Genomic DNA, 25,186 nt, shown 5'->3' on the forward strand with positions numbered 1-25,186 from the left:
TTCTTTAAATATCACAGTTTCTAATTCCACATTGGTATTACTTCAAAAATTATTATTAAGGTAGTGTTAAGTAAAACTTTTTCAATTTTAGTTTGCCTTCTTAGATCCTTTTGTGCATTTATCTAAAAACTTTATCACATATATTGCATTTGATAAATTTATTGAATTTTAGATTACATTATATGAAACACAAATAAAATATGTTTACAATCATTTAATTTATTTATTCAATTGCCTTAGGTTGCAGAGTGGTCAGATGAAGCTGGCCTCACTCCAATTGCAGCAAAGTATGTCCGATTGCGACCACATGCCGACATTGAGAAAAATCGCACTTACATTGTGACAACAATTGTGGTAAGTAACTGCCTTGCAAAAAAAATAATCCTTATCTTTTAATGGGAAAAAATTTGTGTCGATAATGAGTATCAAGTAAAACTTTGAAATATTTTAAAGTACCTAATGTAGAAATAATCCGGTAATATCTAATGGACACATTTTCACATGGTGCATGTATCAGGCCTTGAATAATTATACCTCTTCATGTATTACTGTATGGTATCATTGTTCCTTATTTTGAATACAGCTTAGAAAACTTTCTTAGTTCATTTGTTTGTAACTAGGTTTTCTTGTGAGTGAAAATGTATTTGTGAGCATAAGAAAAATTTTCATTCTACTGTCAACGTGTACAAAAAAGTTAACCCTTTCGCACCGGGCTCCTTCACGGAAAGTTGGTTTTGCCTCTACAAAGGCTTTGAGCATTTCTTTTTCGCCCTGTAGTGGAGTTGTTTCTCGGCAAGGCATTGTCCAGGTAGTCGCTTCCTCCACTTAATGACCTTGCCTACTTAATGATCCTCCACCCTCTTCCCGAAGGCAGCCCATCACGGCATACTTTTCCGGTCAGTTACTAGTGTGATTTTATTTTTTTTCAATTGTTACTATTGCAGCAAATTTCAGTTCATCAATGTATACCTTTCATTTTGCAATGCCTCTAGAACTTTTAAACGAAGTTCTACGGTTATTTTTAGGGTTTTCAGCAAAAGGGCATTATATCATAGACCAACAAGTACTTTCAAGGGAATGAAATCTTTCGATGTACCTATCATACTTCTAGTTATTTACGATTTATGATATTAACATATTTTATATCCATGATGCCCAAATCCACACTCTCCTCATTCGCGTCTGCTCTCCACAAGCATTCTGAAAACATGAGAATGAAACCTTTCGAATTTTTTTCAAGAATTTTTTCCAGAAAATTCTCATAACACTACTTGAATCTTACAAGTTTGTCGTTTGAAATGGCTAAATTATATTTTTTAAAGAAATTTCACTAAGATAAATATAAATTCATATTACGAACGAAATAAGAAAGAGAAGAGAATCATATATTATTACATTACGAGGGCTATTTTTTCATAGGAGTTCAATCGGATATTTCACCAAATTTCACCGCAAATGTACACTTAGAATGTGGGTAACAGAATAACGTATATCTTTAGATGTAAATCATACCAAAATCGCTCCTATAAATTTGCTAGTAAGGTTTAAAAAATCAATTAAACATCTAACCTTAGCGTCTCCAAAATTTGTTCTAGATAATGATGAACTCCGTTAATATGAACGCTAGAATTCCGTTTAAAATTTGGAACCAATCAGCAGAACATCCAGAATGTAATTCCTGGCATTGATGTTCAATAAATGCAACATGTACGTTTTTAGTTATTCTAGTTATTAAACAAACACGTGACCATGAGCACCTTCCTTGAGTGGGACATTAACTGCCGGAATGGGCCGAGATAATCTCCACACGGACAATAAGAAAGGGTCAGACCTCTCGCACCTAGGGACCCTAATGGCGCTTGGGACCCACTTGGTATGCTTGACCGCAAAGCCGTGAAAACACGGCCTTCGTCCTTTAGCGTTGAAAAATTCAAGCCATGAAAAGCCACGAGCTTCTCCCTTTAGCGTCGAAAAATTCAAGCCGTGAAAACACGGCCTACGTAGGGAAAAGGTTAATTCTGGTTATATTTATTATTTTGGGATTAAGGGTCTTAAATTAAATATTTTTTATTTTGACTGCTAATTAACTTTATATGTGTTGGTTAAACTTTACTATTATTGAATTCCTCTGCAGGAAGAGCCATACATAATGCTGAGGACTCCTGAACCAGGGGAGAATCTGACTGGAAATGACAGATTTGAAGGCTACTGCAAAGATTTGGCTGACTTAATTGCTAAGAAGCTGGAAATTAACTGTGAGACCATTTTTTCTTGTCCCTTTAAATGCATGTTGCTCGTGATTGATACGTAACAAGAAATCTGACTATTGATAGAGAGAAAAATGTTAACACATAAAATGCCTGTTTTCTATCACCATTTCCACAAGTGCCAGTCATATAATCCTCTTTACATTAACAATAAACAACCTTATCCGAAAACATGTCATCAATAACAACTTCAATTTTTAATAAGATACATATTGTGTATGTTTGCATAGTAATAATATAACATCATTGGTGCTTAGAAATTGCCCTATGTTTTTCTCTTCCCTTTCTATTTTAATAAAAAGACATTTAATAGGCCATAGTGAGTCATGAAAATGCCATTGAAATTTATTAAGGTTTTGCTCATAAACTCCTAAGATTTTTTTACCAAATTCTGCCTTGTACTTTGTTAAAGTGAATTCCAGATTGGCTATTACTATTTAAAAGTTTTCAATTTTGTATACCCTTTACCTTGTATCATCTTCCCTCCAACTTATGCATCCATGAAGTAATAAATCAAATTTATGATGATAGGGACTAAAACGTTAGCTTCCAGTTACTTTCATAGGAAGATAGAATGAAGGGAATTAACACATTCAGTATGGATCTTATCAATTCATGTGGTCCTCCACTTTAACTACTTTTTAGTTTTCCGTTCTCAGCTCATATGTATGATTGACTCTTTAAGGTGAGACCTCTTCATGGCTTTGATGGTTAGTCAGCTTCCTTCCTTCATGGTATGCATTTATTTTGGACCCAATGGAATATTTGCAACGGTCAGAGTTGGGCGATGAATCATTTACCAGCAAAATATTACATCCTATTTAGAGGTCATCATCATTTTCAGTACATATTTCCAGAAATGGAAAACAGAATTTGGGGAAATGAATTCAAGCAATAGACATTTAAACGTATAATTAAAAAAAAAGAAGTTAAATGAAATAGTAATTGGTTCCATAAATTTGCATACTATGTATTTTAATCATGTATATTTTGTACCCTTAAAAGCTCCTGGGTACTCTCCTTAAATCTATACCTGCTATATTGTCTACTATGTATATTTATTCTTCAGATGAGTTAAGAATAGTCAAGGATGGGAACTATGGTGCTGAAAATTCAGATGTGAAGGGTGGCTGGGATGGAATGGTTGGTGAACTAGTGAGAAAGGCAAGTCACGTTTCATTTAACTCTCGTAGTCATTGTTGTTCTATTTTTGCTCCTGTGAGACAAATGAGTTCATGGAAATTAATGAAAGCCGTACATGATTGCCTTCATCAAATTTGACTTTTTGTTTATATCAGAATTACTCTCATTAGGTTTGCTGTTGTATATACATTCATATACCATCAAATTCTCAATTTAGGGAAGCTGTCATGTGATATGATTTGTGGAGAGTGGAAAGGTAGAATAGAGCATTCATTATTATTTCCATTTATAGTATCACATCCAATACCCCAACATGTAACTTCAGCATTAGTAGATTTTATAAATGAATACTTCAATATTTTTCAACCTATTCATTGAACATGAGCTTATAATATTCTATTCAGATAACACTTCATCAAAAACTATCTTGAGTCTTTTTGAATTTTTTGCTGAAAAAATTTTTCTTGTTCAAAACAACTAATCCATTGAAGCCATATGTTTCACGGTTGCATCATTTTTAGTGTTAATTTCATTTTTGATTTTGACCAATTTCTAACTCTTCAACATGCATGGAAAATATGTAAATATTGTCTCAAGATGTTCCTTATACCTATTTCAAAGTTCATACCATTTCGTATTTGCATCAGTATTATTACGTGAATTGCTTTGACTGGTTTTCCTGCTATCCAACATTGCTGATTTGGAATGAATGCATAAAACTTAATATGTTTTATTTAATGTTTGCTCAGTAAATTGCTTAGCTTTATGTAATTTTAATGCCTATTACTTGGCTGGTACAGACTAAATATTAATTGTATTTCACAAAATGCCAGTGATGCATTTCCAAAATCACAAGTAATTTATTAAAGGCTTTTGTGATGTGTATTTTAAAGGGTAAACAAGATGATCGGCCATTTTTGTATAAATTTATTTGTTTAACACCCCAGCAACATAACTTCAGCATACAAAGATTTTATAAATGTGCACTTTAATATTTGAAAAAGGTACATTTATAAGTTATTAAAATTAGGCATGTACGTATGACAATTCTTTCCTAACTGCCCAACCTATGAGTTGCGTGCCCCACAATATACAGCATATGTAATTAGTATGTATGTATTTGATTGTCATTTTGGGAGTGTGGTATCCTAGAGGGTAGTGTGCTTGCCTACTGATTGAGGGGACCTGGGTTCAAATCCCAGGTGAATCTATCACACCCCTAAACAATAACCTTGAAGTGAGAGGTGGTCCAAGAAAAATAACAGGCCCCTTTCTCCTCAATGTGTGGAATTCACATGCCTGTGGCTTTGGTCAGGGTGAACTCTACCCTCACCCTTACAAACCAACCTTGAATCACTCAGCGAGTGAAATATCACTTTTAAAGGGTCTCAGATTTTGGTAGCGGGAGGGTAAGATTGACAATAGGAACTTTTGGGTGCATTCAGGATGAGTGAGCACTACCATAACAGCTTTTCCCGTGAATGCAACCACTTCAGCTGTGGCTCCATTTGAACTCCATGTCATTTCTCAGAGTGTTCTTTTCAGCTGCTATTTTCCTGAGCACTTGTTGCTGATTGGAGAGAGTTCAAATATTAGTTCTAGGTGGCCAATGGTGCGTTACTAGATGATTCAAAAGCCTCTCTGTAGTGCTCACTCAATGTTTTCAATCAGGGAGGCAGAGACATACATGTGTGCTCCCACACTCCCACCCAAGAGCTCTGAGTGCTGTACTATCTTTTATGTCACGTCAGTTTATCTCAGTGGTGATTGGATTCTTATCATTGCTATAGTAAAGGTGTGTTGTCTAAATTATACTTTGGTAAATTTCTCAAATTACTGGCCAAAATCAAAATTTCAACTTTTTTACTTTGAACCAGGAATGAAACATTCACATTCTAGATAGTCAAGGGCATATAGCCCTGAAGTTAATTTTTTTCAAGGAAAAATGGAAAATTGTTATAACCTGCCAAAAATCTATGACATTTGGAGCATGCAATTTAATGAAATATTTCAAAGTTTATTCCCCAAGCAATTGAATGTATGTATGCTTTGGAACCCGGTTCTTTTAACAATTATTTTTTATAGTACCTGTATTCCTTTAGGAAATTAAGAGGTGCATTTCATTGTCAAATATTTTTAATGGCTTAATGATTTGTTAAAAATATCACTTTAATGCTCATTTTTAATCTATTGCTAGGATAAAAGTAGTTACCACCACTTGCGTTTCCTGAGATAGGTACACCAGGCAGGAGTTCGACTGAAGTTTATATTATTAGACGAAAAGGAAAAATGTTGCTTCAGCTTGTGCTTCTTCATTTTTTTGTGGTAAATTAAAATGTTGCTGATCAGTTCTTGTGCTCCTTGAGGCCCCCTTCCCACACATGTGGTATACACTAGGGAACAGGGCATTATATGCATAGGAGAGAGACTAGATTTTCCCTAAATCTTGAGTGCATTGCTCTTAACCACTTACTCTCAAGCTGCCTTTATGGCATGTAACCTCTTCTCATGCTTTTACCCTTTGGTCTATGTGCAGACGCCATGTGCAGACTGCTATAAGCCTAACGCTTCCTCCACTCCCCATGTCACTTGTCCTTTGCAGCTACTTCTTCATGCACCCAGATTTTTTTTTTACTTTGAACAAAAGCAAATGTTTCCATTCAGGACATTGGATTTTTCTATTGAGAATTGGGTTATGGAAAAGGGAAATCCATAGTTTTCATAACATTGCCACTTATCAAAACACATTTTAACACAAACTTAACATTTTACCAAAATTATTGGTGTATCAAAAATATTAAGAAATAAATGGAGTAGTATGAAATTTGCCGGTGGAACATTTAGTTGATAATCAATCCCCGAAAAAAAAATATTATTTCATTTTCATGGCACCACATCTTATGTGGTAAACCCAAGGTGATCTCTCTATTCATAATTCTAGAATTTTAATGACCTCTTTAATTTAATGTCTTTACTTGAATACATAATTGAAAGGGTTCTAATGCTCTCATACTCATTCATCAATTTATGTGCCTGGCATGATGATATTTTGGTAGACTCCTGGGAGTTATCCATCTTTTTTTTTGCCATAAACTTTCATGGCTCCAAAATCTTTTTTTACCAGTAGTAGCATTATAGAGATGAAATGGTGTAAAAAAAATAAAAATTGACATGCTGATGAATTAGGTATTGAGAAGAAATATATGACTTCTAAGGGAATATTTGGGTTGTATATTTCTCAGTATTCTAACTGGGAGAGAGTTGACTTTATGCCAATATTTCAACAGTTGACACTGTTGTCGTCCTCAAGGAATGAATGTCACAACACACTATGATCACCTCTGTTTGATAGTTGGGGCATCACATGGGGATTAGCTCTATTTTTTCATGCTTCTTAGCTGTAAACGACTACAGAAGAAAAGCATGTGAACATGGAAGCAATCAGGCAATGCCTCATCTACCAGCCTGAGGTGCATAAGTCAGTGGTAATTGGTCCAAACTGAGAAAGTGAGCAGAGTGAGCTGTCAAAACATTTGCATGCAGCCAAATTCACCATTAATTATGTATATTACTAACATTAAACAAATCTAGCATTAATTCATGAGAACAAAACAGTCAAGAGGTGCACTAGGCAAAGGTTTGAATATGTTGTAAAGTAGTTAGTGGACACAAGTATGAACGGAGGAGGAAAATTAGAGTTCTTTAACAAGTATTGGACTTACTCCATGACTCCAAGCACATGTGTTTAAGACTTTTGGAGCCCTTCAGGAGGCAGATATTGCAGTAGCACCCATGACGGTGACGGCTCAGCGCCAGCGAGTGTTGGACTTCTCTGAGCACTTCATGGAGCTGGGGATCAGCATCATGGTGCGCACTCCCGCGCGTCGTCCCCCAGGAGCCTTCTCCTTCCTCAGCCCCCTTGCCCTGGAGGTGTGGGCCGCCACGGTGGCTGCTGGCCTCGTGGTGGTCACCGTGCTCCGACTCGGCTCCCTCCTCCCCTCCCCCTCCCTCTGCCCCCACCCCACCCCCACTCCGACCCAATCCTCCTCCTCAACCTCGGGCCAACCGCCCGTGGCGTGCACATGCCAGCAGTGCTATCGCTCCCAAAGCAGCTCCCTCTCCTTCTACTCCAGCCCATTTCTCATCACGAGACCCTCGCAGGGTCTTGGTCTTAAGGACTGTTTTTGGTTTACACTCGGGAGCGCCTTCAAGCAGGGAAACCTCATATTCCCCAGGTATTCACTGATGTCTGAGTGGCCTAGCCAACGTCATGTTTATTAGGGTGTATTGATCAATTTGTTGCTGGAAAATGGTATCATTTTTACCGCAGTCTCCTCGAAGGTTAGAGGATTACAGAATGGATCACTCAAAGGTAATGTAGAGCATTCAGACTAATATATTCATCAGGCTTTTCATATACTATTAGCTCTGATACATTTATATGGGCAATACGTGTTGGAGGTACAATCCTGATTTTCTAACGCCATCAGTGAATGAAAATTTTATCAATACATAGATACATTACTAGGTGAACAAGCTTATTTGGAGTTTTTAACTTATTTGCATGTTGTTGAGAAATATCTTACTCATTTTAAGATTGGCGTCAGAGGTGAGAGAATTATTTTCAGAAATTATGTGATTATTCTAATCTTAATTGCCTTTGAATGATGCATTCTGAGTAGCTTCTCCTAGTTCAAGCCATCAAGGAAAATACAATGCGTGAATCCGTCCAAGGGAAGGATATGTCCATTCTGCCTTTGAGAAATGTGCCCTCGTTGACTAAATTAGAAAGAGACCGATGCTCCAAAGTGGATTCGACTTTGATTGGGCGTCTTTACCTTCTCTTTCTCTCTCTTCTCTTCAACCTGGACCCCTCCACCCCAACCAATGTCTCTGCTTATAAATTCTCTGATTATTTACTCCTGTGACACTACTCAATGCTTGTACCAATTGCACTGTTTTCCAACTTTTGCCTGATGTATTTGTTTGTACTACAACTCTTGAAAATGTCCTCCCAATTGATGGATGATGCATGCACACTTATTGCATTACCCTATTTTTTGTTGCTCTCCCATCATGCAATTTTTATGCTACCTTATATGTTTGGCACTTGAATTGCTCATTTATCACGTACACTATCAAAATTTCATCAATTCATGCCCATTGTTGAATTGTCTTTCATTTCGTGCATGTGTACCATCTCCCACCTTTCGCATCTCTGAAACAAAAACCCTGAAAAAAATGCCACAGGAGGCGGACATCGCAATAGCCTCGATGACCATCACCTCTGAGCGTGAGAGAGTCATCGACTTCAGCAAGCCCTTCATGTCCCTGGGCATCAGCATCATGATCAAGAAGCCCGTGAAGCAGAAACCAGGAGTTTTCAGCTTCCTGAACCCACTCTCGAAGGAGATTTGGGTTTGCGTCATCTTCTCATACGTGGGAGTATCAATAGTCCTCTTCACTGTTTCCCGATTCTCTCCATACGAGTGGCGAGTGGAAGAAACTCTAGCTGGGACAGCAGTGGCAAATGACTTCAGCGTGCTCAACTCCCTCTGGTTTGCACTTGGTGCCTTCATGCAGCAGGGTTGCGACATATCTCCCAGGTGAGGGGCATAAAATGATGCCTAACAATGCAATGAAATGACTGTGGCTCTGCCAAAATTAAGAGGACGTATCCCTTTGGCTCGACCGGTCTTTTTTGCTGACAGATGACTCACTTAAAACTTATGCCATTGTCCTGAAATTTTCAGGATACATAAAGTAGATCCTTGGCAACATTTTCCTGTATATCAAATTTGAAAATTGCACCTCTGTATTTTCTCAGGTGTAATTTTTTTATATTTGATTTACAAGCAAATATTGGTTCAAGCCTTATCTATAAACTCTGAAAATATCAAGATGATATCCTAAGTTTTAAATGAGTTATAAGTCAACCAAGGAGACAAAGTAGTATAGGTCGAGAGGGAGGTCTGCCTCTTCTTAAAGGGCAACTTTTGTTCTCTTTGGAATGAGTTTTTTAATTGGGAGAATAAAGAAGATGCATTAAATTATCGTGTATCCTAAGTTGTTAAGAGGTTTGATATGATATTTAACGCAGGCCATTCCTTTGAATTCATAAGATTCCCTTTCTGAAATAAACCTCATTCTTCACTGTCTAAACGTTGATCATGACATCACTTTGCACTTATAATTAGTACATTTTACAGTAGTTACCCCACATCATACAGCCCTTATTTTGAACTGTTTGCTTGCCTTTATTATTTTATTTTTTACTTTACTTCAGTGTCCATTTTAGCATCCATTTTTTTCAAGCCTGCTAGCCATGCACGCTCCGTCTTTCACCTTATGGTACCATAGTCATACATATAGTTGCAGTTTCTCACTCCCCATAACTAAGCTTCCTGAAGGAAGAGAAAGAGGAATAATGATTATCACTGTTTGACGAGTCTGAAATCCTTAATCTGGGAAGGTATTTTGCATACTTGCTCTTAATCCCTAAGAATTACTTTCCAATGCTGATCCTTATATATAATTCTGCAACCATGAAACCATTTTCCAAATTAGTTTAGGAGAGATATTTCTGTCAAGTTAGCCGGTATTTCATATCTTATGCTAACTCACGACTTATATTTGCTGAAATTGTATGCAAAATGACTTTTGTCATTTTCTTACAATAATAATTACACTATCTTTAGAGTGACCAATTTCTGATGTCTCATACTTGCTCTGAAAAAAGTATCATATATTTTTTTCAACTCTCTGATCCTGGTAGATAAAACGTTTGTGTATTTGTGGCTACAATATCATTCTATTCAAATAAATTATTTAAGTATTCCTCTCAAACTTGTTACCATTAAGCTACTGGGCTTCTGTGTTAATTAAATGTGCATGGCAGTACTGTGTATTGTGAGCTTTGTTACTAATTTACTTGCTTTTGATGAAAGACATGTGCTTAACAATAGCTTAATGTCTTTATTGTGACAATTTATCACTTAATTTTTCATGTTGAAGTAAAATATTTAGACAGGATTAATTATCATAAATATGTCATGACTTCACACTTGAGTATAAATGACTTTATTTAATGAGTCCTGCTTGGATTATATGTGTCTGAATTCGTATAAGGTGATACACTACCTATATCTTTAAATACCTAATGAAAGACTAACCAATCAGAAGTCTTTCATAATTTCTCTGCCACATTTATGTAGTTCAGCGAATAATCTACAGTTAGTTGGGCCATATGTATAATCTTTAATGTTTTTTGCCTTCTCCACCCTATCCTTACTTCTGGCACCGTCTAACATATTACTACCTCCACCATCATTTAATTTGTATATTGCTAATCTCCTCCAGCAGTTGACTCTTCTCACAATAAACCATAGCACTTTATCTTCCATCATCCATGCAACCCTTGTCATTATCTTTTATCCCCCACACTTTGTACTTGAATTACATTCATGCCTCGTTCAGTGCAAGGAATGCATTCCTTGGGGTCTTTGCTCTAATCGAATTTATTTTAAAAGAAACCAATTTAACATTGGGAAGATAGGGATGAATTTATGGTAGCTTTTACATACATATATTGGGTATAGAATTTCCTATAAACTAGGATTATTCCCATTTATAGCCTTGAGAAACCTTTTTATTAATATTCATAGTTTATAATACCTTTAAAGATAATAGGCAGGCAGTCAGGCATTTTCTCATGTAAAAAAAAAACTTTGAATGTGTTTTTGAAATTCCCTCCTTTTATTTGGTTGGGCGAATATGTTGGAGAAAAACTTAACCTTAACAACCAAATAACCTTACAAGCAATATAGCTTGGATGCTTTCCATTTTCAAAGCAATTAATCGCTTTAAATATTTCTTCTAAGTTTATTCTTTTCCTGTATAACTTCTTTACCTTTCGATCCACATTCCTCTCTCCTGCCATTTTTCACTTAGTTTTTGCACCATATGCCATAATCAAAATCACCTTCTACTTCTGAACAACTATCGCACTGTATTTCAGAGCACGATAATTCCTCTGCAGTATGATTGAGATAAACTGCAGTAGGTACTACGAAGGGGTCCGAAATGCACAGGGCCTACGATTGTTGTGAGGGAATGAAGAAAATGTGTTTGAGACTCTCTTTCTCGGATCATTTTCCATGTTGGTGCGATGTGTAACTCGACTACTGCTCCATTTCTCCTCCATGATCATCAATGACCTAGAGAGACTGTATTGTAGGCCCTTATATGGTGGAAGCCAATTCACCCGATGACCTATGAAAGTAAAAATTACAACTCAGGCCGTATTGCTTCAAAAAAAAAAAAAATTCATTTCCACCAGTTCCAAACTCATTTGATCATCTAATTCAACTATGTAATGGCATTCTGTTGAGGAGACCAAATAAATTAGGTCGTTAGATTGGCTATCCAAATGGCATGACGAGCATTGTTTTTGGCCATTGCGCAGCTAGGGATTTCAACGAATATGTAAGCAAAGGAGAGAAGATTTGAGGCAAACAATAATTAATAATGTCTATCTGTTTTGACCGTATGCATATATTTTCCTCACACAAGAAGTAATTATGCTAACATTTTTACAAGAAACCCTGCCCTGACAATTTGCCTTGCTTCACACCTGCAAACCGTTAAATAAATGCCCCCAACGGGTGTATCATTGATTTGTTCTGTGCTCAGGATTCAAGAGTATAGGATAAAGCCACGCCATTCATCCAAATAATTTCAAAAATCTTCTGCTCACTCCATTTATTTTTGAGTTAAATTATTGTTTCCCTGAAATCTTGAGGTCAGAAATAAATTTAAAATTCATATATCTTTGGGTCAAAATAAAATTCCACGTGCTTTTCATATTACATATAGTCATTTATCGTGTTGAACCTTTATTTACAGATCTATATCAGGCCGGATAGTGGGCAGTGTCTGGTGGTTCTTCACACTGATACTCATATCTTCTTACACAGCCAATTTGGCTGCATTTTTAACAGTTGAGAGAATGGTTGCTCCCATTAACTCTCCAGAAGACCTGGCCTCTCAGACTGAAGTCCAGTATGGCACCCTATATCATGGATCAACTTGGGATTTTTTCCGGGTAAGTGTGTATTCATTCCTCCTGATGGATAACCTTTGTGATAAATACCACTTCAGTAATTGTTTCTGCGATACACTACTCAAGCAACACCACATGTCATTTTTATATCCAAAAGATATCAATTCTAAATCACCAATAATAACACTTGTATGTCTACATCCCTTTGGTTTGGGTTGCCATATGTCACAGATTTTGCAGATTTTATGCTAGAAGATGGATATCCTTAATAAGATACAAAATTCTGTGAAAGCAGTGAGTGCTAACAAAGTGTTTTTAGTATTATCTTGAGTTTTACCACCGCAAGCCATTCAAGTATTTCCCTATAAGCTGCGCCGCCTACTACAGGGTCTTGCAGAATCAGAGCAGGTTCCTTTTATCGGTCCAATGTTCAGATAAATGGAATTGGTCTCAACTGTTGCTGTATAATTGTGTATGTTTTAGTAATTTGGGTCAAATTTTTTTATTAAAAAATTGTTTAAGGTAACCTAACATCAACATTCTAAGTTAATGAGACTCCTTTGCTGACAGCGTTAATGCTAGGATTACGCCCTTGATTTAGGGTCCAGGACTATGGCAACCCTGCAGGAAGTGATGTAAAAGAGATAGCATTTCAGTATCACTCATATTAAAATTGCATTGCTGCACAAATGATGAAAAAGTGATGTCAAAAAATAACCATGTATAACTCAAATATTTCATACATCACTGCCAATGGTGAAAAAATATCCACCAGTTAAATATCACCTCAAGAAAGAGATATATGTAGTAGCTGGCCAAAACTTTGCCATGTAATGTTTTTATAGAGTGATATCTAAGCAGATTTCAGGAATTGATGACAAAATGATTTCTTCTTTTTGGCAATAAAGGTTTCGCCAAGTGATACTTATTTTTGGTCAAAATGATATAGCCACTGAATATCACCCTGGTGATGATAAATGTTATCATTTTCAACATATACCTAATTTTGATATACTTTGTGATGATATCTTTCAATCACTTATATGCTGCTTAGGTAGATGCTGTACTTCATGATTTCATGTGATTTTTCCTCATGCAATATGTGTTTTCACATTACCATAGAGTAAGAATACTAGACACTTTCTTCAAAATTTGTGAGAAAGTTATTACAGTGATTTTAAGGCTTAATAGATAGTGATGTATAATGTAGTATAATTATAAATGTTATTAATTAGAGGAATGATGACATATGTTTAAATAATAGTTATTGAATAATGTGATGACAAATTAATGCACATTTAAAACCATCAGAGGAAGCTTCAATTATGGAAATAACAGGATAAAATAGAAAACAGGCTAAATATTCTCTTTCAGATTTTTTCCTCAGATATATCAGCCCATTTGCTATATAATTAAATGAAGTAAATTTTCTCTGAAAATTGTCCTCAAACTGAACCATTGAGCTGCATTATAACCCAACCATTGCATTTGAATGGAAGCGGACCATTTATGGCAGGAATGCAAAAATTTGTTGTGACTGTTGTTGTTAGTGTTTGTTGATGAATCAAAGTTTTTATTTCTCTGGTTTGTGCCCATGACATTACTTTAACTCAATTTGTTCGGTAAATCCTTTAAGGCCTGTTTAGACAATACATTAACACGTACGATATAATTTCTATTTGTATGAATGATTTTTGTGGAACGGAATGGAACATGTACAAATGCATGAACCAAATTAGAACAGATTCCATTTTCTATGCATGCATTTGCACTAGTTGGGTGGTTACTTGGTACATATTGGCATTCATTCTCCCATTCATACATTTAGATATTAACCCGTACGTGTTAATGTACCGTGTAAACAGGCCTTTACATATGTGTTTTTTTTATTTTTTCAATGATGCATGAAAATTAATCATACTTTCATTACTTCTATTTAATTTTAGCGATCTCAAATCACACTGTACAGCAAAATGTGGGAGTTCATGAATTCTCGCAAACATGTATTTGTGAAAACATATGATGAAGGAATAAGAAGAGTCCGCCAATCCAAAGGAAAGTATGCTCTACTCATCGAATCACCAAAAAATGACTACACTAACGAAAGAGAGCCATGTGACACCATGAAAGTGGGAAGGAATCTGGATGCAAAGGGATTTGGAGTTGCAACTCCATTAGGATCCCCTCTCAGGTATAAATCACCATAATATCTCCCTTATTTATTAATTTCTATTTGGTCTCTTAACCCACTATTGGTCACACTATCAGAGTTTCTCTCAAGCTACACTTTAATTGTGTTCATATGTTAATCATATTCTTTTCGTTTTAGTCAAGTTTTATCTCTTTTCAATAACCTACCATCATACTAAGTATTATAGAGTTCTCTCTGGTCCCAGGTATAATATTACACGACTACAAATAATCTGTAGCTTTGTAATAATAAATCTATAAACTATCAGCAACTGCTGATTTTTTTAATTTATAAGTATTTCTAAGTTTTTAGGCCGTTTTAAATGGGGCACGCCATTGTGCAATCTGAGGTATGTACGAAGGCACAGTCAAAATTGCATCGTGTAAAGTGGTGAAATGCTAGAACTCATGGATGTGTGATGGCAGAATAGCCCCTGCTCTAATTCCGAGCTCTCATTCTCTCAATTTTGAAAATGTTTTCAGTGCTAGACTGCACAATGACATGCCCCTTGTAAAACGGCCTTTACAATAACCATATATGCAAATAAGAAAACTGACGAAATTTCCCAGACTTGGGCTAAAATTGTTGCTTGTGGGATTGGTGATGTGTAGTTGCTTTTTAAGCAGTAGTTTGGTAGCATTCTTCAGCTGTTCTCGCTTTTGGATTGATATGTTAAAGCCCTACATACTTCATTCATCAATGCACACATGTAAATATTTATTTTTCCCTTACAGAGATGGCATTAATTTGGCTGTACTGTCACTAAAAGAAAATGGAGAGTTGGCCAAATTAAAAAATCGTTGGTGGTACGATAGGACTGAATGCCGGCATGGTGATAAACAGGTGAGTTTCATTCAAATTTCTTGTGCAGTTGAACCCTCTTAAAAAATTGCCTTCTTGTACTTTTAGACTGAGGTGGCTGTGAAGTTGAAATATGTTACTGTAGAACAGTGGTTCCCAAACTTTTTCTTTCCACAACTCATTTTAGCCCATACCTTTTAGCCAAGACCCCCTGAAAATGGTCGTCTAAGTTGAAGTACATAGTTCACCATATTATTTGTGTACATTTCGCAACCCCCAGTTTAGGAACTGCTGCTGTAGAAAAACTGTAAGCTCCATAAATATGAATCTTGAGTGTAAATCATTCCAAAAATGACCTGACTCAATAGAAGATAGGACCGTCATAAGATGGAAACATAAAATTGGGAAGTGATGAAATCATTAAGATAAAATAAATATTAGTGATAAAATAAATGAAAAATACATTGGAAAATAAATCCCAAATGTCATTTGTTTGACATGTAGATTTTCCAAAACGAGATGAAAACTTTAGAAAAAACTTTTTTAACAATTTTTTAGTGAAATTTTCTCATTCAATTTTACACTAATTGACTTTAATTACTGCTCATTTGTAAGGTCTTTTTCAGCACCTTTCAATACTTTGCAGTGTATGTACCCGTAAAGTAACTCATTTGTCCATTATTGGACATTAAATACATTGATTTGAGTATTCACCAAAAATGTTCCATTCCTTCAATCATATATGTACTCACTTTGTTTTTCACTCTCTCAGTAAAAACTGTTTTCTTCGTTTATTTAAAAGTTATATATTTTTTATTGTGTAATTATATAATATAATACGATATTTTATTTATCATTTTATTATTATTATATTTATTTTATTTATTATTATTCTTATTATTTATTGTTTTTATTGGTAGTTTTATTATTTAATTGTATAGTATTGAAAAAATGGGTGCATAAGTTCACTTTGTATATATATATATATATATATATATGTAACTTTTTCCGATAATTTGTACACATATTTTTTTTAGTTATTCATGAAAAGCCTTTTGAAAAACGTGTATTTTTCCTTAAAAATTAAAAGTTTTATAATGTGAATAACACTTACAGCATTAATTTTTAAAAAACTTCTTACTAAATTTTTTGCTTAAATTTGGTCAATTGATTTCCAGGGTTATTTTGAGCAAAATAATTTCCACCATCGAGAAGGGGTGAAAACCTCCATGGTGGAAGCAAATGTTTGTGCTATGTCACTAATTTTTTTTGACACATTCTCTGACTAATTATAAAATTTCAAATCAATTGGTTCATTTTCAAATAATTCAGAGGGTACAGTTGATTTTCAGCTTCAATGACTAGACTATATGCTTAAAGCCTCCAATGCATCCTTTGGGTTGAGGATGGTGGTACAACCTCTGGGTGTAGAAGTTGGCTGCATGATAAGTTAGTTTTCTCATCAAGTAAACTGTCGTGGTTAAAATGTGCCACCGTGACAGCATTCCGAGGCTAAATTGGTCCATCCTTGGCTATTGAAATGATACAGTAACTGGAGAAGATGCATGGCAAGTGTAGGCTGCTTATTCTTGTCTCCCATCACCCAGGGCAGTGGCGTAGTCAGGAGGGGTGTCTGGACCCCCCAAAATATAAAAACACAATTATTTTCCATTATAAAAGGAAACAAAATATTGAATAATTATGAATTTTCAATTTATTTCTTTAAGAAATGAAGTTTTTTCGATTATTAAAAGAGTAAAAATTAATGCAAAACCCTATACTTAGTACCCTATTTTTCAAAAATTTTCACCCCTAGCTTTGGACCCCTTCAAATGAAATTCCTGGCTACGCCACTGACCCAGAGGAGACGGCAGCAGCTGTTCCTCATGTGTATGAAGGTGGAGATCACAGTAATCAATACAGCAACACTCATTTCATCACAGGCACAATTGCTACTTAAATGGCTCAAGTACCTAATGTGATGTAAAAGACGAGGGAACAGTGGCGAAGCATTCAGTCGTCTCTGGATTCACTGATGACGAAACTAAAACTTTAAAAAATTAGAAAACTTGAGAAAAGGTTTCAGCATTAAGATATTGCAGCAATTGATCTGATTTATGCCACAAAACAATGAAAAATATCTAAAACAAGCTATGGATTTGTTTAGGAGAACATCTTTTGGTGGCATTTCCACCTTCTGTGCTCACCCTTGCCAATCCCATTCACTGAAAATGGACATTTGGGTGAGCTAATCATTTCTGAGGCCAGCAAATCCCTCATGCTCATTATTCGGCTTCTCTTATTCATGATCGGCAGTTCTCGTTAGGACAGGGGAGCTAAGCTTGACCACATGTGCCACATGGAGAGTTCAAAACTTGCCACTCAGTGGCGAAGTCGGGATTCCCAACATATTTCTGCCACAATTTAATCTATTAAGTCAGTGTCCTGATGTCTGAATAGATATCTGTGTTCAACAAGTTCTTTTGCTTCAGTCTAAATCAAGAATTATATTTTAAAGTACCCAAAGTGAAGGGTTGGACTGGTTACCCAAGGGGGAAAAAAGAGTATGAAGCAGCACAGAATGTGGAGCTAGAGTGTGAAAACCACAGAGTTAAAATTTGAAAGCTAAATTGAAAAGGGAGTGAGATATGGTGCTCCCATCCACAATGTATCATAATAATTACAATGTTGAGAGCATTGATGGGTGCGAGAAGAAAGATAATGTAACCGTCACAGGCCAGAACCACTGCAGGGGTCTTGGGTGTTCTTTCATTTTATAGTTCACATAATTGCAGGGCCCAAGGAAAATGGAAGGAAAGAGCCCCGGGCTTCCAAAGGCCATCCAGAGCCTTCGGCCTTGGAGCTCTTAGGTTAAATTTCATGAAAAAAGGAGACCCTGGAAATGGGTCACTCACCATGTATCCGATGGCTAAGCTTGAACATCACACTTTTCCACTGCGAGGGAAATCACCACATTATAATTCTGGGGAGTTGCAGTAGCTCCACTAATTAATTCCTGTTTAAAGAATGATGGCACCTTATTGAGTAAAATATTCCAGAGGTAAAAACAGTCCCTCATTTGGATCTCTAAGTGGGGACTACCTAAGATAGTACATTAGTCAACCGTACAGAACCTTTTAGGGTGGGAACAACCCCTATGAAAAAATTGTATGAACCTGTTTCAAATTTTTATACATTCTTATACATTACCATGGCAATGTATAAGAATGTATAAAATTTTGAAACAGGTTTATACAATTTTTTCATAGGAGAAGGAATGCAAGATCCCGTCCTACTTGTGGATGATTGGAGAACATGAAGGTAGAAATACAAAGAATGAACCTGTACATGCTAGGAATCAGTGAAATGAAGGGGCCCAAGGAGCCTTTTTAAGTGGAAGCTAAGGATTATATACTCAGGATCTGTTAATGATAATGCTGTAGTCTGGAGTGGAAGAGAAATCTACTCACCGCTGGAAATAAATGCATTGGAGAAAGGACTCAATTCATTAGGAGCATGCTTCTTTACAATAGTGAGGCGTGGATGATGACAGCAGCAGAGAAGTCTGCTTTAGAAGTGAACAAAATGTGCTATAACGGGAGAATGATGAAGATTAAATGGATTGATCAAGTGAGTTTTGCTGAAGTGCGGAAGTATGGAAATGGGTTTTGGGTGTGATTTTCCAGCAAAAGTCTCTTCCAAGTATGGAAGAGACAGTAGTTCTCCTCTCCGCTGAAGTTTTTTTGGCACTTTGGCATGTTCTTTGACCTCTCAGATTACCAAGAGACTTCTTCACGGAACCCATTCTCAAAACCCAAATGACTTCAGCCAATCAGAGCAAACATAACTGAAAAAGAACTGCAACTACCACCAATGTGGCATACAAATACTTTTGCATTTTGCATCAAAATTGACTTTTGATATGAAGATTCAGGTGGGATTGCCAGTGATATCGTCATCATCAAACATTGAATGATGAGGGGGAAGCCCAGAAATCATGATTTCATCAAATATTTGCTTTCAAAATGTTGACAACTGTTCCTTCATATGGATTCGTATTCCCATAAATAAAAGTGTACAGATAAAAATAAATGTATTTTATTTACTTTCTAAAATAACTGCTAATTGTATTTTACTAATGCATACAAAGTTTACAAGCTGTGAAAAATTATGTTTGCAGGATGCCTCACGTAATGAACTGTCCTTAAGCAATGTAGCTGGGATATTCTACATCCTCATTGGAGGTCTTATCCTGGCCATGGGAGTTGCTCTTCTGGAATTCTGCTATAAATCGCATGTTGAAGCGAATCGAGCAAAAGTGAGTATTATAAATGCACATATATAGAGGTACTTTGATTGCGATCATAAAAATCATCAGGCAATACAGCCTGAAATCTCATATTTCATGCCTGGAGTAAACATCCCCCTCTTTCTTGTCCCGTTGGGTAATGGATATACCAGGTGGACTCAGCAGTCACTAGCTGAGTATTGTGCTGTAGTTAAGGAAAATTAGTTTTTCTGCTTGATTCATATTGATACATTTATATTAGCATGGGATGTCATTAAGTCAAATACACAAAATGCACTTATAAACGATGCACAAGAATAATTTAAACTTGGTGTTACCCTATTAATAGATTCTATGAAAACTTCCTAGATTTCCTAACTCTTGTAATCTCCCGAGAATCTCCTGAGATAAGTCAATGATAAAACACTAATCTTCCAAATCCTAAGGTTGGGCATTAGTGCATTCAGTGCAGAGTGTGTCGATTGATGTAGTTCCGTCCAAGTCAATGTACAGATCACCAGAATCGACTTTCTTGGCTGAGTATGTACACATTCTTTTTTCATTCTCGTATGAGGCTATTTCTCTTGTGGCATGCTTCTGATCATTCACTTTGCCTTCAGCTGGGAATTCTATCGAGTGCGTGGTTTTGGATTGCTGCTTTTAAGCCTTTGTGAAGTCTGTCTTTTTTTCAACTCTAGTTTCATAATAATAATTCATGCCATTTCTGATGACTTTCCACTAATTGGTTCTTTGTCAAATGTGTTTACATGAATACTTTCAACTTCCTTTTAAAAGGCGCCAATGGCTGCATGGATTTTTCTAATGGTGCGGGAGTTTATTGTAGGTTCTGAGTCCCATTTCTCTTGGACCTAACTTAGTTTTATTTGTCCTCACTGTATTATAGTGAAGGCTTTGCCTATTTCTGGTTTCATACTTATGAAAATTGCAGTTAATTTCAAACATGTCCAGATTTTTATGCATAAAAATCAGCAGAAATAGGTAATAAAAAGACTCATGGTAGTGGTAGGATCTTCAAAGTTTTAAAAATGGAGTTGGAGGGAGTACCATAAGGTTTTCTTAATATAATTCTAATTGCCCTTTTTGCAAAGTAAACATTTAGGATGTGTGAGGTGATGAGCCCCAAAAAAATTGTGTTGTATGACATAATAAAGGGAATAAAAAGCACCATAGTAAGGTATTTACATTTACAGAGTTCCAGAGGTGGCGTAAAAGGTAGCAAATAGAGCTAAGTTTATTGGCTGAAATTTCAATGTTCTTAACCCAGGACATATTAATACTTATATATGAACCTAGAAATTTAGTTGACGTAACATTCTCAATGGACTTTTTATCAATTTTAATTAAAATACTTTTCTGGAGATGACTTTTACATTCAAATTGAACAATATGTGAATTTTCAGTTTCATTTTCCCTCTTTCATTTTTCCACTATCCCCAGTGTGCTCCAGTCGGATCCTCTCTCTGGATCCATCCATCTGGGATACTGAGCGCCAGTATTCATGGTCCCTGTATCAAAGTATAACACGCTGGGATTTAGAATAGCCGATGTCCTATGCTTAATTAAAACTTATCCAAGAAGTACTCTACCTGCATATTTTATCATCTTCTTATTGCTACCTTCATTTTGCTCCTCATCTTGCAATAGTTACAGCTACATAGAAATTAGAAAACTTCAAATAAGTGGCAAAATGTTTTGGAAACTTCCAAATACATATTTATTTGTGCTCTCTGTATGATGCTATATGGATCTATAGGGCTTAAAATTTTACTTTTATTCACATGTTGTCCACTTGATGATTTCACTGTGCTGACCACAGAAATGCCCAGCCTTAGCCATTGCTTGTTTTATATCAATGTTTCCCTTCGTTATCTGATTTTGTCTTTGGAAGCTTCCAATCTAGTTCTACATTTCCACTGTATTCTAGTCATTCTATTAAAACTAAAAATTCCTTTTCAAATGTAAAACTCTTTGATGGAATTTAATATCATCCAAATGTGATATTAATATATATGATGAAAAATCCTTTTTAGATACCACTGTCAGATGCAATGAAGGCCAAGGCGAGACTGACTATTGGGGGAGGGAGAGATTACGATAATGGAAGGGTAAATATTTAGTAATAAATATTAATAATTTGAATTAATGCCATGATATATGCATGCAGAAAGAGGAATTAATGCTTGGATAGAAAAAATTTTATTTAATAAAATAAATTTTAATCCTAGGCTTAATGCAACAGTAATACATAGGCTTGCATATCTACAGACATCTTCAATGAAATTTTTGAAAATTCGTCAATTTTTTCTGTGAGCATGTCAGGATATTAAGACATTATATGTACCTGGAAATTGAGATTGTAGATCAATTCCATGTGTAGATTTGAAATCAAATTCAAATTTTATTTCAGCTCTTTGGGGATCCATCCTAGCGAAATCGTTGAATGACAGAAAATTGGGAGAGTTCATAACAACTGATATTTGTGAGTATGAAAATACTGGTGGACTAATGTATCTCTTTTCCTGTACCGGTTTTATAACAATACCAGTTGTAATCTAAATTCATTGTTTTAAATGTTTGTTAACGTTAGCAGAAAATGGAGAATTTGGCTTAGTTCTACAGTATGCAAGGAATTATTAATCATTCCAATTCTAGCCATTTATTGAAAACATAAAAAAAACCTTGCGATTTCATTTTTCCGTGAAAAGTCAGGTCCATTGTACCCTCTACTGAACTATAGCATATAAAGATGTTAATATAATTTTCCCTAGTGCTATCATAATATAGTTTCCTAAATCTGAGCTACTGCCTGGAATGTGAAAGTTCTTGGCTCTCTTTCAGGTGCTATGCACCCCAGTGGTTTTCGTTTGCTTTTTTTTCCCCAGTAATTCGATGGGCTATATGTATTGAATTCTAAATTATGATGTACTAATTGAACCTCTATTAATCATGATAATCTGCAGCCTTTCTATGAAAATCAATGAAATATTTCCTTCTTAATGATGTACATAAGCTGAAAGCATTAATTTTAATTTCAAAGTGTCCATTTCCTTATCATTGACTAAGAATATTACAAACCCTCCCATGAAATTTTTCAACATTTTAATATAATAATTTTTTATACTTTAGGTTTGCTAATCAATACTTAATTTCAGGCCTGCCATTTGGATGAACCATGCTCCATCTGCTCGCACCCAGAATAGTTTTCACCCATAGCAAACAATGTGAAGAAAATGACTATTTTGTACAACATGCTTCCGATGCGAACAAATTCTGGGCCCTTTGGTGAATCAGTGAGCCTGTGCATTTGGACTTTCAGTGGAGGTATCTTTTGTGAGAAATATCTGAGAACAGAGAGTAATTTCACATGCATTACTTCCTTAAATTAATTTCCCCATTTTAAATCTCGGTCATTTTTCAATGGCCGCAAGGAATGAGCAACAATGAAACTATGAAATTCTTAGGGGAAAACCACTCGCATTGAAATTAATAGACGTCGTAAAAATTAATCCTGCAGCCTCATACTGCTGATGGCATTTTCCTTGGTGTTGCATAGGAAATGAAAATCATGTGCAATAAATGTGGTCTTGGCAAGTTTTAGTTTAAGAAAGTGGTTTCTTCCTTAGATACCATTCCTCATTCATATCCATTTTTATACCAAAGCATACTTACAAGTTGAGTCTGTAACATAGTCCTCTGTGTAAAATACCTGTATGATTATTTATTAAAAAGAAATTATATTATTCCTTTTTGTAAGCTTCCCATTAAGTTCCTCAATGAACCTCGAGGATCTAAACTTGAAAGCTTATTGATGTGCATTACTTCTGCATGATTGTGACAACTATTTGAATGTACATAATTGATTTTGATCAAATTTAAATAAATTTTGTAAATTTATGTACCATGACCATATTGTGTAGAGTGTTATGTGACTGTGTATGGTTTTAATTAAAAAAATCAAATTCCACATTTGTCTGATTACTTTATGTCATAAAGGACCATTCTCTCATGATCTATTTCATAAAAGTGACAAGTATAAATGGCTATTGCACAATATTAAGCGCACTCCAGGGCAATGTCTCGTCATGGTCATCACTTGGGTTTCTCATCTGTTTGAATGTATGCCATGGAACAAGTGGCACCACTACAAATTGATTCACCTCCTGTGTGAGAAGCATGCATGCTCAAGTATAAGAACTCCTCGAGGTATAGACTTCATCTTATATCTATCCCCACATTTCTGACATTCCAAGCCAGATCCTTCATTTTCTTCTTTATTTCATCCCTTCTGTATCTTAAAACTCATTTATTGGTCATTGTGAGTACTTTTCCTCCAACTCACTGGATTGGGAAAAATAAAATATGAAGATTCAAGCATGACAGAGTGTATTTTTTCCATATTGAAGTAATGCTTGCAATTTTCCATGGTTATTACATATAATTTTGGATAATAGCAAGTATTATTTCAACATGGGATAAATTAAATTTAAGGGAAAGGATAAAAGCAGAGTAGGTGGTGAGAGTGTATTACTTCATTATCAGTGTTTCTACTGTGGAAGAAAATTAGCCACCATCTTTGGTGGTGAAATTTACTGTTCAGAATGTCATAGTATGTCTACTGAGGGTGTCTTGTCATCCACATGACCAAGGTAAATGCAGGTATAAATAATATCTTCACACAGGGCCAGCCCTAGCAGGTGCGGGGCTAGGGGCGAATCTTCAGTGCGGGGCCCTTCACTTAAAATATTAAACTCTATACCCCATCTACAAACTCGAGCATTTTGAATCCCTACCACTCTCTGGCTAAGTATGTGTTCCCCTCCCAAATTCAGACTTCGTAATTACGCCGTTATGATACCTTGATTCAAAACTATCGTATATTTTAATTTTTTTTTCACGAACGAAAAAGTGCAGGGCCCGGGGCGGTCGCCCTGCCCTAAGGCCGGCCCTGTTTTCACGGGATCCCATAGCAGCTGGAGAAAAGGCTCAAGCCCCAATTTTCCTTTTAATCGTGATAAACTTCAAAAACTAAAGAAACCCACATTTTTTCATTTTTCCATGCAATGCCTACTTCTTACGCATTTCAAAGTGAAAATTTGGCCACTTTAACCTTTTTGAAGATAAGTTGATGATGTCACTCACTCCTGTGTCCAACTTTTATAAATCAACTCTCCTGCCCAACAGATCTCTGCAACTCTAGGGGCTCTCACATCAACATCATGTGCTTGCAAGTATCCTTCTCTTATTTGTAAGTAGGGAAAAGACAAGAGGAGACCTGATTTGGATGGAGTTCATTCATTTCACTGCAATACTAATATGCATTGGTTTCCTAAAGCCCTTTTCAAGCCAGATCCTTCATTGCATCCTTTCAGTCCCCAGAGAATTTATTTCTGGGTCTCTTGAGCACTTTTTCTCCT

The 25,186-nt window shown here is 35.8% G+C and overlaps 1 protein-coding gene across 4 annotated transcripts in view; it reads left to right on the forward strand.

The window, feature by feature from the left end:
- LOC124159499 (glutamate receptor 1-like) overlaps window positions 1–23,736 on the forward strand; it is an 82,758-nt gene extending 59,022 nt beyond the window's left edge. For 2 of the 4 annotated variants that reach the window (XM_046535344.1, XM_046535343.1), the window contains exons 10-20: window positions 241–354; window positions 2,135–2,255; window positions 3,337–3,431; window positions 7,179–7,645; window positions 12,315–12,513; window positions 14,418–14,662; window positions 15,397–15,505; window positions 19,644–19,781; window positions 21,803–21,877; window positions 22,180–22,251; window positions 22,925–23,736. In XM_046535344.1, coding sequence (XP_046391300.1) covers window positions 241–354; window positions 2,135–2,255; window positions 3,337–3,431; window positions 7,179–7,645; window positions 12,315–12,513; window positions 14,418–14,662; window positions 15,397–15,505; window positions 19,644–19,781; window positions 21,803–21,877; window positions 22,180–22,200 — 1,584 coding nt within the window. In that variant the 3' untranslated portion in view covers window positions 22,201–22,251; window positions 22,925–23,736. Of the gene's footprint in view, window positions 1–240; window positions 355–2,134; window positions 2,256–3,336; window positions 3,432–7,178; window positions 7,646–8,660; window positions 9,017–12,314; window positions 12,514–14,417; window positions 14,663–15,396; window positions 15,506–19,643; window positions 19,782–21,802; window positions 21,878–22,179; window positions 22,252–22,924 lie in introns of all 4 variants that reach the window. The other 2 variants (XM_046535347.1, XM_046535346.1) reach the window with 1 other exon arrangement.
- Window positions 23,737–25,186: the final 1,450 nt, after the last annotated feature.

This window comes from Ischnura elegans, chromosome 5, assembly GCF_921293095.1.
Source record: "Ischnura elegans chromosome 5, ioIscEleg1.1, whole genome shotgun sequence".
Lineage (NCBI taxonomy): Eukaryota > Metazoa > Arthropoda > Insecta > Odonata > Coenagrionidae > Ischnura > Ischnura elegans.